The sequence below is a fragment of the Carlito syrichta genome, unplaced genomic scaffold, assembly GCF_000164805.1.
Source record: "Carlito syrichta isolate Samal-C Ts95f unplaced genomic scaffold, Tarsius_syrichta-2.0.1 Scaffold308815, whole genome shotgun sequence".
Classification (NCBI taxonomy): Eukaryota; Metazoa; Chordata; class Mammalia; order Primates; family Tarsiidae; genus Carlito; species Carlito syrichta.
The window spans coordinates 517,204-533,301 of record NW_007252911.1 but is presented as its reverse complement, the minus strand read 5'-3'; the positions used below and the strand labels follow the sequence as shown (position 1 = coordinate 533,301).

The 16,098-nt window shown below is 38.6% G+C and overlaps 1 protein-coding gene across 2 annotated transcripts in view; it reads left to right on the top strand.

Annotated features, from left to right (window-relative positions):
• ZBTB20 (zinc finger and BTB domain containing 20) overlaps positions 1-11,462 on the top strand; it is a 118,388-nt gene extending 106,926 nt beyond the window's left edge. For both annotated transcript variants that reach the window (XM_008065861.2, XM_008065862.1), the window contains one exon: positions 10,711-11,462. In XM_008065861.2, the coding sequence (XP_008064052.1) occupies positions 10,711-11,132 (422 nt within the window). In that variant the 3' untranslated portion in view covers positions 11,133-11,462. The remainder of the gene's footprint in view (positions 1-10,710) is intronic.
• The last annotated feature ends 4,636 nt before the right edge of the window (positions 11,463-16,098 follow it).

Genomic DNA, 16,098 nt, shown 5'->3' with positions numbered 1-16,098 from the left:
ACTATACTTGAAGTTTTTAGAGTAGTTCCTAGCACATAATTAGCACTCTATAAACGATAGCTATTATTAGCATTATTAAGATGGTTGGGAGGAGGAGACATTCTGTTTTATTTCCTTTAGCTCCAGAGGGTAAAACTGGGCCAAAGAGTGGATGCTATCAGGAGATTCTTCCCACTACATAAAAGAAGTTTGTTAACAATCAGAGCTGCCCTAAGACTAGATAGACTGCCTCCAAAGAGAAGTGAGCTCCTGTAATTGAAGGTGTTTGAGGAGAGAGTGGATGGTCATTTTGTAGGGTTGTTGTAGACGGAATTCAGTCATCAAGGTGGGCAAAATTGTGTTTCATCCCTGGATCCTAGGATTCCAGAGCTGATATCTCCTGACCTCTCAGCCAGTGTACTTTCTTTGGTCCATAATGGGACAGACATATGGAGTTGCCATAGACATGGGATCTCCATGAATGTGCCTCCACATAAGTGACCACCTATGTGACTGTGATTTGACATAGATTCTCCTGTACCTAAGGATACCTATAACAGTGATGTTCATCATATTTGAATTTCTTAAGAGAGTCACTCGTCTGGTAAACCTCTGGTTCTGAAATACCTGTTCAGTGGCAAATAATTTGCCAGGGAAAAATTACATACTTTAATTCTGATACATGGAAACAGATTAGTCTCTCAAGACAATCTTGTTTCTCAGATCAGCCAGTAGGACGCTAAGAGACAGAACATAAAACAGATAGGTTTAAATGAGGGACTAGGAAGGAAGGAAGGCAATAGAGATGGAGACAAGGTACCCAACATGGAACTGAACTACTGAAAAAGACCATTACTTTAGATGAACTTCACCTTCTTTACAGTGAGATTTAAGTCAGGATATCATGTAAATTAATGTATGCACCTTTATGCAAATCAGTTTTTCTTAAAGATGCAATTTTCACACCTCCAAATAAACATAGTCACTACTGAATTTAAGAAGAAAACTAGGTAGTGGTAGATCACTATGCTTACTTGGGGTAAATGTGAATGTACTAATCACCTAAAATCAATCATGGGAAATCCACGTGCTATGTGTGGGTATCACCATTAATAGGTGAATTAATCAACTAGTGAATTTTTTTGTTTGTTTATGTAGCAACTTAGGGTTTACAGACTGCTCTGGCATAGTTTATGTACTTTTCTTCTCTGAATGGCAGACTTATACACAACTAAGTAAAGGTTGAGGGTAAAGGGCCATTTAGACAGTATCTCCTCAAAGTTGACTTTGCTGGTCTTGGATCCATAAACATATCTACTCCGCCCTTCTGTGCATCTCTTCCAGTAGACCTATCAGATATAAAATTCAAACATTCTGTTAAATCCCATGTTGAAGTAAGGCTTTACATTTGCAACAGAAAATATGCAGTATCAAAACATTTGTTTTTGATGTCTAAATACATTTTTCCAATAGATTCACTAAAAGAGTCTGTGGTTAACCTAGGTTACTGGATTTGCTCTTGTTAAAACCAGCAATGGGTTTATACACTTGGACCACTTGGACATCATAGATGCCGAAGCCATAGGTAGAGTCATTTTGTAAATCTGAGTTAAGCTCAAAGTGTGGTCTTCTGATCTCTAGTAATTTATGAAGATCTTCAGTAAATTATGAAGGTGTTCATACTGGTATGTATAATATAGTCACATCTTGAAACAATTAATGATGTACATATATCAATCAAACACAATGGTCCTCCCTTTCAATCCAGAATTATTTGGCAGGGGCAGTTTGGAAATCCATCTGTCTTTCAAGACTTTTGTCTAACTAAAGTAGTCCCTAACCTAAAAAAGTTTAAGAACAATTGGTCTAGATTTTCAAAAGGCAAAACAGCCTGAACATATGTAAGTAATTCAGGACCTGGATTTATTATGGCTCACATTTCCAAACACAGTTCTTTCTAATTTCTTGGGAAAACATTAAACAAAAAAAAGCAGGGCCTTACAACTTTATAGGAGCCCAGTGGAAATGATTAAAATCCAGAGCAAAAGTCCAAATGTTGATATAAAAAGATTCCAGAAAGTACTGGGGATACTTGGTAGTGCAGGGATGGACTCAAAGCAGGGATGGACTCAGAGCAGAAAGGAAGGGCATTTGGATTTTCTCCATCACAGCTACTATGCAGACAAATAGACCTGCATAGGAACTAGCTTAGCAATTTAGAAACTCCAAAGTTTAATGTAGGCCATGCTTATTTTCAACAACTACAGAGATAAAGTGAGCATAATGGTGACCTCTTATAGTCCCAGCTAATCAGGAGACTGAGGTAGGAGGATGGCTTGAGCCCAGGAATTTGAGGCTAGCACCGGGGCAACATAGCAAGAGGCCTATCTCTTTTAAAAAAAAAAAAAAAGGCCCACAGCGAAGCAATTCTGAGATCTGTGTGACTCTATGTTAATGATCCACATATTCTTTTTTTTTTTTTTTTTTAAGTTGGAGTCTCACTCTGTCACCCAGTCTGGAGTGCAGTGGCCGCTTCTGGCCACCACAGCCTCAACCTGCTGGACTCCGGCTATCCTTCCGCCTCAGCCTTCCAAGTAGCTGGAAGGCACGCGCTACCATGCCTGGCTGATTTTTTATTTATTGTAGAGATGAGGTCTCACCAAGTTGCCCAGGCGAGTCTCGAACCCGCAGGCTCAGGCAATCCACTCACCTCAGCCTCCCAAGGCACGGGATTACAAGCTGAGCCACCGAGCCTGGCTCACATATTCATTTAAAAAATGTTAAAGACAAATAAGTAGGCCATCATATAGACTTTGGATCTGAGCTCTACCTTTGACAACAAGAAGGCTTTAGTTGTACAGTATATATCATAATGATTATCACACTAAAATTCAATGGAGGCATAAGTGAAAGATGATTGTACTGGAATTAGATGGCTCTGGTGCAGTTGTGTTTCCTCTAAATGGCTGTGGCCTTAAGTCACTTGATTTTACAACCCTTAGTTACTTTAAGTTTAAAATAAAAATAATAATTTTTCTGCCTTTTGAGTAGCTGTAAAGATATGCACATGAGAGCTTTTCATAAGTGGCGAAGTATTAATTTTTTGAAAATCCTCATCATTATTACTTTAGCCCCCACCACCCTGGAGACATTTTCTTTACTCTGTCTCCCATCTCTGTATAATACGCTTTTGATGTGTATCCTTCCTCTTTGGAATTTAAATGCTGAAGTTATTATACTGCTTGTATTTTTCTTGAATGTCTTTCATAATAAGAATTTTTTTTTAATTCCTTAATTTTTTTTTTTTTTTTTTTCGAGTTGGAGTCTCACTCTGTCTCCCAGACTGGAGTACAGTGGCCGCTTCCGGCCACTGCAACCTCGACCTGCTGAGCTCCAGCGATCCTTCCACCTCAGCCTTCCGAATAGCCGGAATTACAGGCATGCGCTACCATGCCCGGCTGATTTTTTGATTTATTGTAGAGATGAGGTCTCGCCAAGTTGCCCAGGCAGGTCTCAAATCCGAGGGCTCAGGCAATCCACTCACCTTGGCCTCCCAAAGGTGCGGGATTACAGGCTGAGCCACCGAGCCCAGCTAATAATTTTTATAAGAGTAAAAGATAATCCCTCACCCAACTACTTTTTATATACTGCCAAACAACCATGGTAGGACTTCCTTACCTCTAGGAGTCTCTCCTGTTCACTTACTAAAGCTTCATAGAAGTTGTGAGAAAGGAAACAGAGTTGAGGACATGTTTGAAAGCAAGAAAATTAGAGAACAAACAGCAATAACAATGGATGTGGAAGGCAAGCAATAGAGAAACTCCAAGATAATCCTGAAGCCGTGTGGTCCCCATGTCAGCAGCATGCAAATTATGTCACCCCCACCCCCCCACCCTACCCTAGATCTCTTGGATCAGAAACTCTGCTGATAAAGACCAGCAGTCTTTTTTTAAACAAGCCTGGTTTATGCTAAAGTTGAAGATCATTCCCCTAAAGGAATGAACTTAGGTGATTAGGAGTAGGATGGCATCAAACCTTTTGTTGTTTAGAACAAGTAAATCAGACTTGTGGAGAAAAGTTTGATTTTGTAGTGAATAGATTATATTATGGAAGATAATTACTCGCTCATGAGAGCTGAGCTGAGTCTTCCAAATTGCATAGATCCCATAGCAAGTGCTCCCCTTCTGGCACTTGGCAGTACTGACTTACATTTTCATTATGTATGAATGTGAACTCTGTGATCACACACACATACACACACACACACACACACATAATACTTCAAAATACCCAGTATACTACATTACTCATAATGAACACTCAGCAAATACTTGATCAATGAATGAACCAAATCTTTCTCTAATGTTATCTAACCACTTCCAAAAGGATAAGTGTTCTATTTCCACAATCGTTTATTTCTTTTATGATATAGCGCTACAGAAATAGTGCAAAAATACTTTGCATATTTATATATTAAGTACTTTCTCCAAGATTCTAGAAACAAGTTTTAGTTACCATGTCCTGTTTGTTCTTACCTTGCTTTATAAAACAAAATAGCACATGTAATAATCACAATGAACAGGGTGACATCTGGGCTATTTATTTACCTCCATGTATAAGGTTGCCAGATTTAATAAACAAAAAATGCCAGGCAACCAGTTAAATAACAGGTATATTTTGAGGGTATGTCCCATCCAATATTTGTGAAATGCTTATGCTAAAAACTATTCATTGTTAATCTGAAATTTAAATTTAACAGGATGTCATGTGGCATTCCTATCCAGAGAGAAATTTAAGACCCAATCTCAGAACTTTTTACTTTAAAAATCCATAGATGAATACAGGCTTAGCATATGCAGTTGCTGGACAAATGTTTATTGAGTGAATAATAAATGAATGTTAAAAATGCAAGCATGCTTTCTAGAAGAATTTAATTCAAGGGACTTGAATAAATTCTTTATTGTAACATAAATACATTCTTTTCTCAACAAGACTTTTAGATTTCATTGATTTTTCTTTCCTTCTTTTTTATTTGCTAGAGAATATATTGTACACATATCTGTGTTCGCACTTATGTTTTTTCCACCAACAAAATATAGATGTTTTGGCCTTTTCTGAATCATATTATCAACAGCCCATTTGTTGGAGATTATTTTTAGCCCATTGGTATCCTGTGCACATATGGTCATCTTGCTTATTACCTTGAGAAGCTCAGCTATGTCAGCCATGAATTCAATGTAAATAGACATAGTAATAACAGTAGCATGACAGTGTTGGCAGTAGGACAATAGTGGTGATATCAAGATAATAATGTGATAATCCTCGTATGGAGCTCGGGCTATCAATTATATGAAGCCAATGTGGGTAAAGGAATAAGTAAAAAACTTGGAATAAGAAAGCCTTATCATTACCACTTTCTGACTGACTTTAGGTAAGTTCTGTAACCAGCCTGAGCCTCAGTTTTTCAGATCTGTAGTACTTACTTTACATGGTTGCTCTGAAAATTAAATAACATAATTTATGTAAAAGCACATAGCTGTAAATTCTGTAAAATTTTCAAAGCCATTGGGGAACATATAGGCTAGTTGTTATATATGTTATAGTAGCAGCATACATTTTGCAGCATGATCCAGAGAGCAAGAAGTTATTAACAGGGGAGGATAATCTAGATGGGCTTGTATCAGACTCTTAACTGTTACTGACTGTTAGGTGATCTTCAAGATATCAGCACAACTTTCTAATTGGAGATACCATCTTCTGGGAATGTTAATATCTACCCCATTTACAGACTTGTAAGAAAAGTCAAATAACATGGATAAAATTCCCCAAAATTCTGCCTAACACCAAAATATTTTAGTTGTCACTGAAGCCACAGGTGCAGCCAGTAGGCAGTCACTCCTAGACAGACTCACAGTCTGAACTGACACCAGGATCACACCCCAGGAGTGGGACAGAAAGGCCAGCAGGCAGTCACTCCCACCATACCTCAGGTGTGTGGCCCTCCTTGAACCAGACTTCTCTGGGGGCAGATCAGACTATACAGCCGGGTGAAGCTCCATGAAATTCTATCCGAGCATACTTCTGCTGGTCACCCTTTCCCATTTGCTGGCCCAGTCTTGATTTTCCCCACTTGGAGGAACTGCACTTTCAAGTACCCACTCTGCTCTCCTCACCAGTGACCACCTTCCCTGACCTATAATCTCATCTTTCTCTTTCTTCCCTGCTGTGTGTCTCACCAAGCACTCTGTCTTGGTTTTTTTTTTTTTTGACCCTTCACTGTAACCGAAGAGGAGGGCCTTGTGCTAGGACAGATAATGGAAAGGCAGGTAGGAATAGAGCTTCTGAAAAACATTCTGAAAATAGCATTCACTGTCCTCTCTGCACTCTGAGAGAAGCCTAATTGAATGAGAAAGAATCAGTAGAATAGGCCGGTGGCTCCTGCCTATAATCTTAACACCTTGGGAAGCCAGGTGGGAGGATTGCATGAGTTCAAGAGTTTGAGACCAGCCTAGGCAACATAGTGTGACCTCGACCCTACAAAAAAATCAAAAATGAGCCAAGCATGGCAGCACATGCCTATAGTCCCAGCTATTTAGAAGGCTGAGGCAGAAGGATCACCTGAGACCAGGAGGTTGAGGCTGCAGTGAGCTGTAATCGTGAGACCCTCCCCAACTCAAAAAGAATAAAAAATCAATAGAAATAGTGGGTTCTTGCCGAGTCCCCAGTGCAGAGGTCACCTAATTAAAATTGGGGTGTCTTGGCCCATTAGGATGACTTTTATAATACTTGAACTTCGTGAGCTTTGGATAGAAATTTTTGCCTCTACTGACCTAAAGGGCATCTTTCTTCTTCTTTTTTTCCCCACATGTCAGTTGTGGTAGAGTGTCAGAGCTGGTCCATAAGAAGGAATTGAAGAGAAGGCATTGAAAAACGGAAATATATGTATATACTTTAACCACTCCCAATACCCTTGGCAAGGCAGTAAAGGATACTACCTCCCCATCAATTTCTTCGCTTGCTGTTTTGTTTCCATGTCTCCAATGTCCAATTGCTGCTTTGCTAGGAAATTCTTTGTAGATGTTACATGCTGACATTTTATTCATGAGACCACTTCTTTCTATTAGCATGTGTAATTAAGAGTAGACTCCACCCTTAATTCTAATTACATAGCTGTAATGTAATCACTTGCTTTATTGATTATCTGAAACAATTTTTTTAAAAATTCCAGATTGACTTCCCTGTGCCATGCAAATCATTTTTCATTTGGTTTCGTTTATCCTCACATCCTATGTGCTGAATGGAACAGCTTAATTTTCCTTAAAATGACCACATACTCTGTGCTCAGTGCTTTATCTCTTTAATTTTCAAAACATCTTCACAAAACAGGTACTTACTACATTATTCTCAAGTTATAGATAAGGAAACTGAGACTTAGAAAGGTTAAATAACTTGCCAAAGTCATTCATCCAAGGAAATGGAATTCATATCTCATCTTCTCCTTCATGTTGTAATTCAAGTATCCACTTTGTGCTCTGTGTCCCTTTCTAACAAATCAGACTTGTCATTCCTGACCACAGGTTCAAACCTGGAAAGCCACCTATGAGCATTTATCTTCACTTTTCTTCGCTTAGAAATCAACATCAACAGACCACATCCACTTCACATGTAATGTCTAAAACCTTTTTGGGATTGCAGGAAATAAGTAATTGCATAAGTAATTGGCAGGAAAATAATGAGACAAACATTTACATTCCTGCTAAGTGATATCATTTCAAATTCATACATATAGAAATGAAAGTTGTGGGCACCTCACTAATCTGAAAATATACCCCACTTAGTAAGACAATTTTTGAAATACCTACATTCCACCATCACAGTACCTTGATAATTATAGACGGCACCTTCCTTTAAGAAGCTCCCAAGAGCTTTGCAAACATTTTTCCTCATTAACTAGCATGCGGTTTTTCTGTGGCAGGGCAGAGAACAGGATACTTTGACCTATTTAAAATGTGGGACTGCTAATGCATTGAGTGACTAAGCAGGTTGCCCTCGGGTCATTCATTGACAAGGCCAAAACTACAGTCTTCAGGGGTTGTGGGCCTCCCTGGGCTAAGGACCTTTAAATCGGCAAAGGACCGTGTGACAAGTGCTTGGTTCAATTCCTCACTTACAGAAAGCAAAACAGACCCAGAGAGATGAAAACACTTAAAAAGTCCAGATCTCACAGAAGCTTAGTGATAGAATCAATACTACGCACATACAAACAACATACATGTGTATGCTATGGAGGGAAAGATAATCACTATAAAGAATCCATTTATAGACAGATAAGAAGTGTGCCAAAGTAAAAAGGCTTCATTGGTGACCTTGCCTAGAAGAAAAACACACAGAAGGTGAAAGTTTCAAATAGCAAGAGTATTTTAATGTAGACGAAGTTTCAACTTCCTAGCAGCCAAAAAACTATCTGAGACTTAAGGCATGCTTTCCATTAAAGGTGACAGGTGAATACGTTTTAAAAGATAGTTGGTTGGCTTCTCATCGCCTCTATAAAATATACTCTATAAAATTGCACAAGGATGGCAGAGAGCATCTGAGTTCCAAGCATGTTTACAGCTGACAGAAATGTTTCAACTAAAAATAGCATGCATGACTGTATCTCTTAGGGAATCTCTCAGCTCAAAAATATTTACCAATATAAACATTTTGCACAGACTGCACTCTTCAGCAAATTGGGATGATCAGCAGTGAGACTTCCCTAACCTTTCCTGTTTTAGTCTAAAAATGAAATTCTTTTCTTCTAACCCTGTGATCCTATGCATCATACTGTCTCATCAGTGTGCTTCAAAACATATCCTTTTTATGTTTGAAAACACAACAAAAGAACTTTCTAATGAGAGAAAGTTTCATAAAATGGATCATGAGTATACAGCACTTATCACCAAGACTGTCACATAGTAAGGTCTCAATACGTGGTGATTTTTTTCATTGTTACTATTACCAGGACACATCTAATTTCTTCTGTCTCATAATGGAAAGAAAATGGAAAAACAGTCAAGGCATGTATTTTAAATGAAAGTCAGCTCAAATTTCAGAAGTAGATTTCTTACCCTGATGCATAGTTCAGATGTTGAAATATTACCCTAAAGAGTTTCAGCAGCTTTGGTTTTCAGGCCAGGTGATGGAAGAGCACGTGGAAAGACTTTTTTTCTCTGAAGTGGGAACTACATCAGGCAGTCAGTAATGAGGTGGGAAAAATGGACCAAACACCTTACTAGAGCTTGTCTCACCTGTCAAGTGCAGAGCTGGGGACATCACTTATAGAATACCTCATATACTCATTCAGTGACTGAGTATTCTTACTTACCTTACTGTTTGTAGCAAACTTGATCATTTGGTTTATTTTTTATTTTTATTTTTTTGAGTTAGAGTTTCACTCTGTCGCCCAGGCTGGAGTGCCGTGGCACGCTCATGGCCACCCCAGTGTCAACCTGCTAGACTCTGGCGATCCTTCCACCTCAGCCTTCTGGGTAGCTGGAACTATTTATTGTAGAGATGAAGTCTCTCCAAGTTGCCCAGGCTGGTCTCAAACCCGCGGGCTCAGGCAGTCCACTCGCCTCAATCTCCCAAAGTGCTTGGATTACAGGCTGAGCCACTGAGTCTAGCTGATCATTTGGTTTCTAAGTCAATGACAAACTGAAACGTAAAGTGAGGGGAAAAGGGCTTTTGCCACCAGGCCAAGAGCAAGAAAGAGACAGGAACAAAAACGATGTTCAAATTTGACCCAAGAGTTCAAAAAGCATATGGAACCATTTAATGGAGGGGGGGAATCCTTGTAATAAGAATACCATGCAAGTATTCCCACACCACTCTTGGTGGTCTGCAAAGTGATTTCATATGTATTTTACGTCAACACTAGCACAGTGAGGTAAGTAGAACTGTATACCTTAGAGGCATTTGGTGATTTGTCAGAGTGGAGTGCAATGTGTTGGTCTGAGATTTGACTCTGAGATCAGTGTGTTGTCCACCACCTACTCAACCTCCACACCTGCTGAGGCCAGTCTGCTCAAAAGTCAATAGAGGATGGCCAGTTAACCCTTAAGTTATACTTTAGGAAGATTTCTGTCTAAATAGATAAAATTGAAAGTGTTGCTCTTCAAAACGACTTATTCCTATATTGGCAAATATTTTCCAGACTTACAATCAACGTGTAGGTATATTTCCCAGACAGTAATGGAAAGTACCGTGCTATATGACCAGTATTCTTAGTTCTTAAAGATTATAGAGAACCCCATGCCTCCAAAGATCTTTCTTCTTTCTTATTTATTATATTTTTTTGATAATTTTAATGAGAAACACTAAATCCCCTAAATAAGTAACCAAATGATGACACTGAAAATGGCTTCCCTAAAAAGTAGCCCTCTCTTTTCTCCTCAGAATGACCTTTGAAGACTTTTATTGAGGAAAATCTGGTAGCTTTCCAAGAGAGCCATTTTCTGGCATGAGGAATTAGAAAACTAAACTGTCCAGGCCGTAAAACAAGGGTTCTCTGCACATGAGGGGCCAGGAAGGCCTGAATTTTTCCAATCGAGGATGATCCATTAAGCAGTCAGATTTTACTTTTTTTTAATTTTTTTGTTTTTCTTTTTTGTTGTCTTGTTTTTCTGTCTCTCATTCTCCCTCCCTTGCTATGTCTCGCTCTGTCCTGCTTGCTGTCTCTTCCTACATCAACAGGTGAGAAGCCCCACCAATGCAGCATCTGTTGGCGCTCCTTCTCCTTAAAGGATTACCTTATCAAGCACATGGTGACACACACAGGAGTGAGGGCATACCAGTGTAGTATCTGCAACAAGCGCTTCACCCAGAAGAGCTCCCTCAACGTGCACATGCGCCTCCACCGGGGGGAGAAGTCCTACGAGTGCTACATCTGCAAAAAGAAGTTCTCTCACAAGACCCTCCTGGAGCGACACGTGGCCCTGCACAGTGCCAGCAACGGGACCCCTCCCGCGGGCACACCCCCAGGTGCCCGCGCTGGCCCCCCAGGTGTGGTGGCCTGCACGGAGGGGACCACTTACGTCTGCTCCGTCTGTCCAGCAAAGTTTGACCAAATCGAGCAGTTCAACGACCACATGAGGATGCATGTGTCTGACGGATAAGTAGTATCTTTCTCTCTTTCTTATGAACAAAACAACAACAAAAAAGAAACAAACAAAAAAAGCTATGGCACTAGAATTTAAGAAATGTTTTGGTTTCGTTTTTACTTTCTGTGTTTGTTTTTGTTTCGTTTCATTTTGTACTACATGAAGAACTGTTTTTTGCCTGCTGGTACATTACATTTCCGGAGGCTTGGGTGAATAATAGTTTTCCCAGTCTCCCTCGGATGGTGGCCTTAAGGCCTGGTAGTGCTTCAAGGGGTCCACTGGTTGGATCTCTAGCTACTGGCCTCTAAATACAACCCTTCTTTACAAAAAAATCTTTTAAAAAAAGTTAAAAAAAAAAATTTTTTTCACTTGTGAAGAGCACTACAAAAATATATAACAAAATCGAAAAGGCCTACTGTCTTTAAGTACACCGCTTGCAGTGTTTCAGTGGACATTTTCACAATTCTGGCCGCTTGGACTTCACAGTAACCAGTTAAAACTGTGGAATATCACTTCTGGTTGAAAACCCAGAGGGAAGGCCCTGCTGTTTTCCACCTACCACGTTGTCTGATTTCATAAAAGGGCTGTGGGGCTGGGGAGGGGCAGTGGGTTCAGAGGTGTGGGAAAGAAAGGCGAACAGCAGGCTTCTCCCCCAGATTCTGCCGGGGGCCCACACAGCCTCGCCCATCTCCTCCATATCCCCCCTGTCAGCAGAAGCCAGGAAGACTTGGACAAGCAACAAGCAACAGTGGCTATCGTATTTATTCAGTGTCTTCGCTGAGCCTCAGACTCAGCACAATCAAGAGGGACTTTCATGAAAGGCAGGAATGCAGATAAAACAAAGATATCAGAAATTTGCACCTATGTGTCTAGGTACAAGAGAAGGATTATTTCCAACAATCTTTGCAAAAAAAAAAATGTGTCAGGATATATTCTTGTGGAAGAGAAAAAGAAAGAGAAATGGAGGGTGGGGGGAACAATAAAAAGTTCTTGAGGCTTTTTTAATTCAAAATTTTATAGAGGGGCAAAAGTGACGTTTACCAGATAGAATGCTGATTTTTTTAATATATTTACAACAGTATTTGTGTAAAAAAAAAAACAAAAAAAAAGTGAAATTGTTGAAAGTAATTTTTTTTCATTTTTGGTTTTGCATACACTGCCACCAATCCCTTCTCTTTTATTTTATTTCACACACATATATATATTTTTTGGTAAGTCAAGACTGTTAAGGTTAGCGATACTGCTTCCAGATAGAAAGAATAAAAGGCAACTAAAGTTATATTTGAAAGAGAGGAAGGATATTTTCTTCATATTTTTTTTATTTTTCTTAATTTTTATTATTTTAAGTATTGCCTGGGTTGATGAGGGCCTCTGTGGCCAGTCCATCCCTGCTGTAATTTGAATTGCTGCTTTGTATTTTGATATGTAGTTCTTTGACTTTTAGCAAGCTTAAATTGCTCCACTGAATATTTTTTAAAACTGATCCATCTAGAATTCTGTTCTTTTTCATGGGAAGGACTTTCTCTTTCAGAAAAAGTTTTCTTGCATCTCCAAAATTTCGTTGAGATCTTATGATTCTAGGATTTCTATTGACTTTACTTTTTTTCTTTGATGAAACACTAGTAATCTAGAGGTGTTGACAAATGGGTTCTTTCCTTTTGTGGTCAGCCTGGAGGAGGAGTTCACAAAACTCTGCCATAGCTCCTCACCCTTCACAACTACAAAGAGCATCTTTATGAGAAGCCTGTTACAGATCAGGATGCATTGATGCCAAAATTACTTTTTTTCCTTTCAAATATCACCTTCTGACTATTTCCACCGTGGTTAAGAGGGCTAAATAAGATGATCATTCTTTAGATGGTTTATTAACCCTTGCTTTTTGGAAAGGTTTTAGGGAAATTAATAAAAAATTCCCAGATGCCAACATCTACCATTCAAAAGGCCACCAATCTATTGCATCATACCAGATGCCACTCTCTCTCCCTAGTTGGGATTTCTCTCCTCGGTCCTGATCAAGGTATTATAATAGAGATTTTTCCATTATAGACAGTGTCCTGAAGGGATTCCAACTCAAATATAGCAATTCTTAAACCTCACTAAAACTTCCAAAGTTTCATTGCTGGGCAGATTTTAACACACTTAAAGGGAAAATTAAACAAAGCAGAAACACCAAACTACAATTATAAAAAGAAGAAGAAAAGAGAGAGTATTTTAGTTTTGAAATTACTTTGCATTTTAATTTAATTTTCCTTCTAATTTTCCTGTCAGCATTTTATTTACAAAAACTGTGCAGCAAACGAGGGAAAATCTTTCAAGGCAAGCAACTCTGTAATGACTAGATTGGTTTTATTCATATATTTTAGACATTTGGTTAACTTGGATCTTTTTCATAAGTTCTTTGTGATGCTTAGACGGGTTAGTATAACTGGAGTGTTTGTGAGTTTGATTTGGTCCTATGGTGCTTAATTCAGTGGATATTTTGCTGAAAGTTTTAATGTGGACTTGGATGGTTAACTGACTGTTGAATATCACCAATCATGGTGTCTAAGAGGAGTCCTCCCAAAAACTGTGTCCAAAACTGATCTGTTCTAAAAGTTAGTGAGAAACAGATTCAGAAATAGAGAAAGCCCATTTTTCTTTTGCTAATTTTGCTTTTTAAAATATCACTCTTGTAAGACTACTATTTCTACTTACCATCAGTAGAGGGAGCATTAGTTAATTGACTGTGTCATAGAATTGTTTTGATATTTTGAAAAACAAGTCATTCCACCCAAAAAAGAAAAAGATTGACATTAAGAAAAGAATTTTTTAGATCAATACATGTTACAAATGAAAGAAGGCCAAAAGCCATTTTAAAATATTTTTAACTATTTGACAATAATAGATTTAAAATAGTGTCTTTATTCAAAGTAGGGAGATTTTAATAACACTTCCAGAAAAGTCCATCTTGGGTCCCATTATGGCCCACATTTAACTGTCTTCTCAAATCTGAGGGAGACCCATTTGCCTTAATGCTGATTTGCCATGTAAAAAGCTAAGCAATTAGGCTAAGATCCACCTTTTGTGTGGAACATGCAGAGAAAAAACTGGTGACTTGAAACTCCAATTATCATCTTTTTCCTGTAAAGGAAGTGTGTCTTTAAAAAAAAAAAAAAGTTGGATGATCACTAAAGAATTCTTGGTGAGGTGATTTAATCATTGTAGTCCATTGTGAAATGGAATGCCCAGGTTTGCACAGCAGTAGGCTTATTTCTACTGTATGTTCATTCCTCCCAAACATCTCACAGCCTAAAATACAATTGACAATTGTTTTGTGGGGAGAGAAGGAAGCTAGATCGGAGTGGAAAGTCTAAGTTGGGGAGCAAAGAGGTTTCTTGGGGCCATTGCTATATGCCTGATCTCTCAAAGAGGCTGCTTTTCAAATGGGCCCGCATTTTACAAAATAAACCAGTCTGTACCTATTCCAAAAAGATAGAGATGCCAACCCTCACCTTTAAGTTAAACAATCACAGACATCTTAGGAAATACAGAAACGATATTTTACTTCAAGATCATAGAATGCTCACAGGTCTTTTTATGATTGTAGTTTCAAATCCTACAATCTTCTTACATTTAGACCTTCATGCTGGGATGATATCAGTGCTTTAAAAATATTTCTTTTTATTAGCTGGGAAAAAGATGGGTCAGATGAAAGCAAATGTTCCATATTTAAGATCTCAGGATGAGTACAGGGAACAAGAGTTAGTATGGAAAACAACATTTTTTCTTAGCAATTTGTTATTTTTAAATGAAACTTGCTAAACAAGGGAAGGGAAAAAAGTCAAAGAGGAATGTTTACTTTAAGATATTTAGATACAGTTTATGAAAAATAAAATGTTGTAGCACTCAAAACATTGGTAGTATCTCAGCATTGTGAGCAGTTTTTTCCCTATTAAATGCCAATGTTTGTACAAGAAAAGACCCCCAAATGTGTAAACTGTAACCCTAAAAAAAAAAAAAGTAATTGGAGCACTTGGATCTAATACAGATCTACATATGGGAAAAGAATGAGAAACAAGCTAGGCAAAAAAAAAAAAAAAGTCTGAAATGAAAGTCTCTGTATCAAAATGGTTTGCTATATATTTTAATTGAGTTGTAAACTTTAACTCCTAATAACATTTTTATAGACTGTTCCCTTTCCAAATCCCTATTGCTTTGAATCTATTTGTGCCATGATTAGGTATAGTGGATAATTTCCTGCTCCTATTCCAGCCACAGTTCATTCCTAGCCATCTTTGAGGTCACAATAGCTCTTGGCCATAGAAAGACTTGGGCTTTCTATAAAAGGCATAAGGGTTTTGTTTTATATCATCAAAATATTCTGTGAGGACCAAGAAAACACTTTTTTAAACTATGAACAGTAGGAACATGTACATTCTGATAATGAAACGAGAAAAGTTTCCTCTGGATATGTTTGTTTCACATTCAATCCTAATGTCTTGAGTTACGTGTACTCTCATCTCACAAGCACACCAGCAGCATGTGCCCTGCCCATGCTCAAAACTCAGTGTTTTCTCTCAGCACAGATATGAAAACCGGGATATGCTTCATATAAAATCCCTCGGATTCCCGAGAAAACATAATAAAGGCTTCATAATGCTCCCAACATCTGTTCCCTTAGGAAAGGGGAGATGAGGTAGATCTGTCTGGGACCACTAGATATGCCCATTCTAGAGCCTTCCTCTGTTGTTCTAGAAGATGTTATTTGATTAGGTAGGGCTGGGAGCAGGAGATATATGATTCTGCAGAAAAGGTATCAGATAATCAAATCAAGTCTGCCTCTGCTATAGTCAGTGTGCTGCTTCAAGGGAACAAAAGGAAGGTGCGCTGTAAGAGCGGACACAACCTGAGATGCCCTTGGGATTTAGGAGAACAGGAGGGTGCCTGTTGTGTCCTGACTCTTAAAAGAAATCTTCTAGAAGAATTCTTTAATTTAGTAATG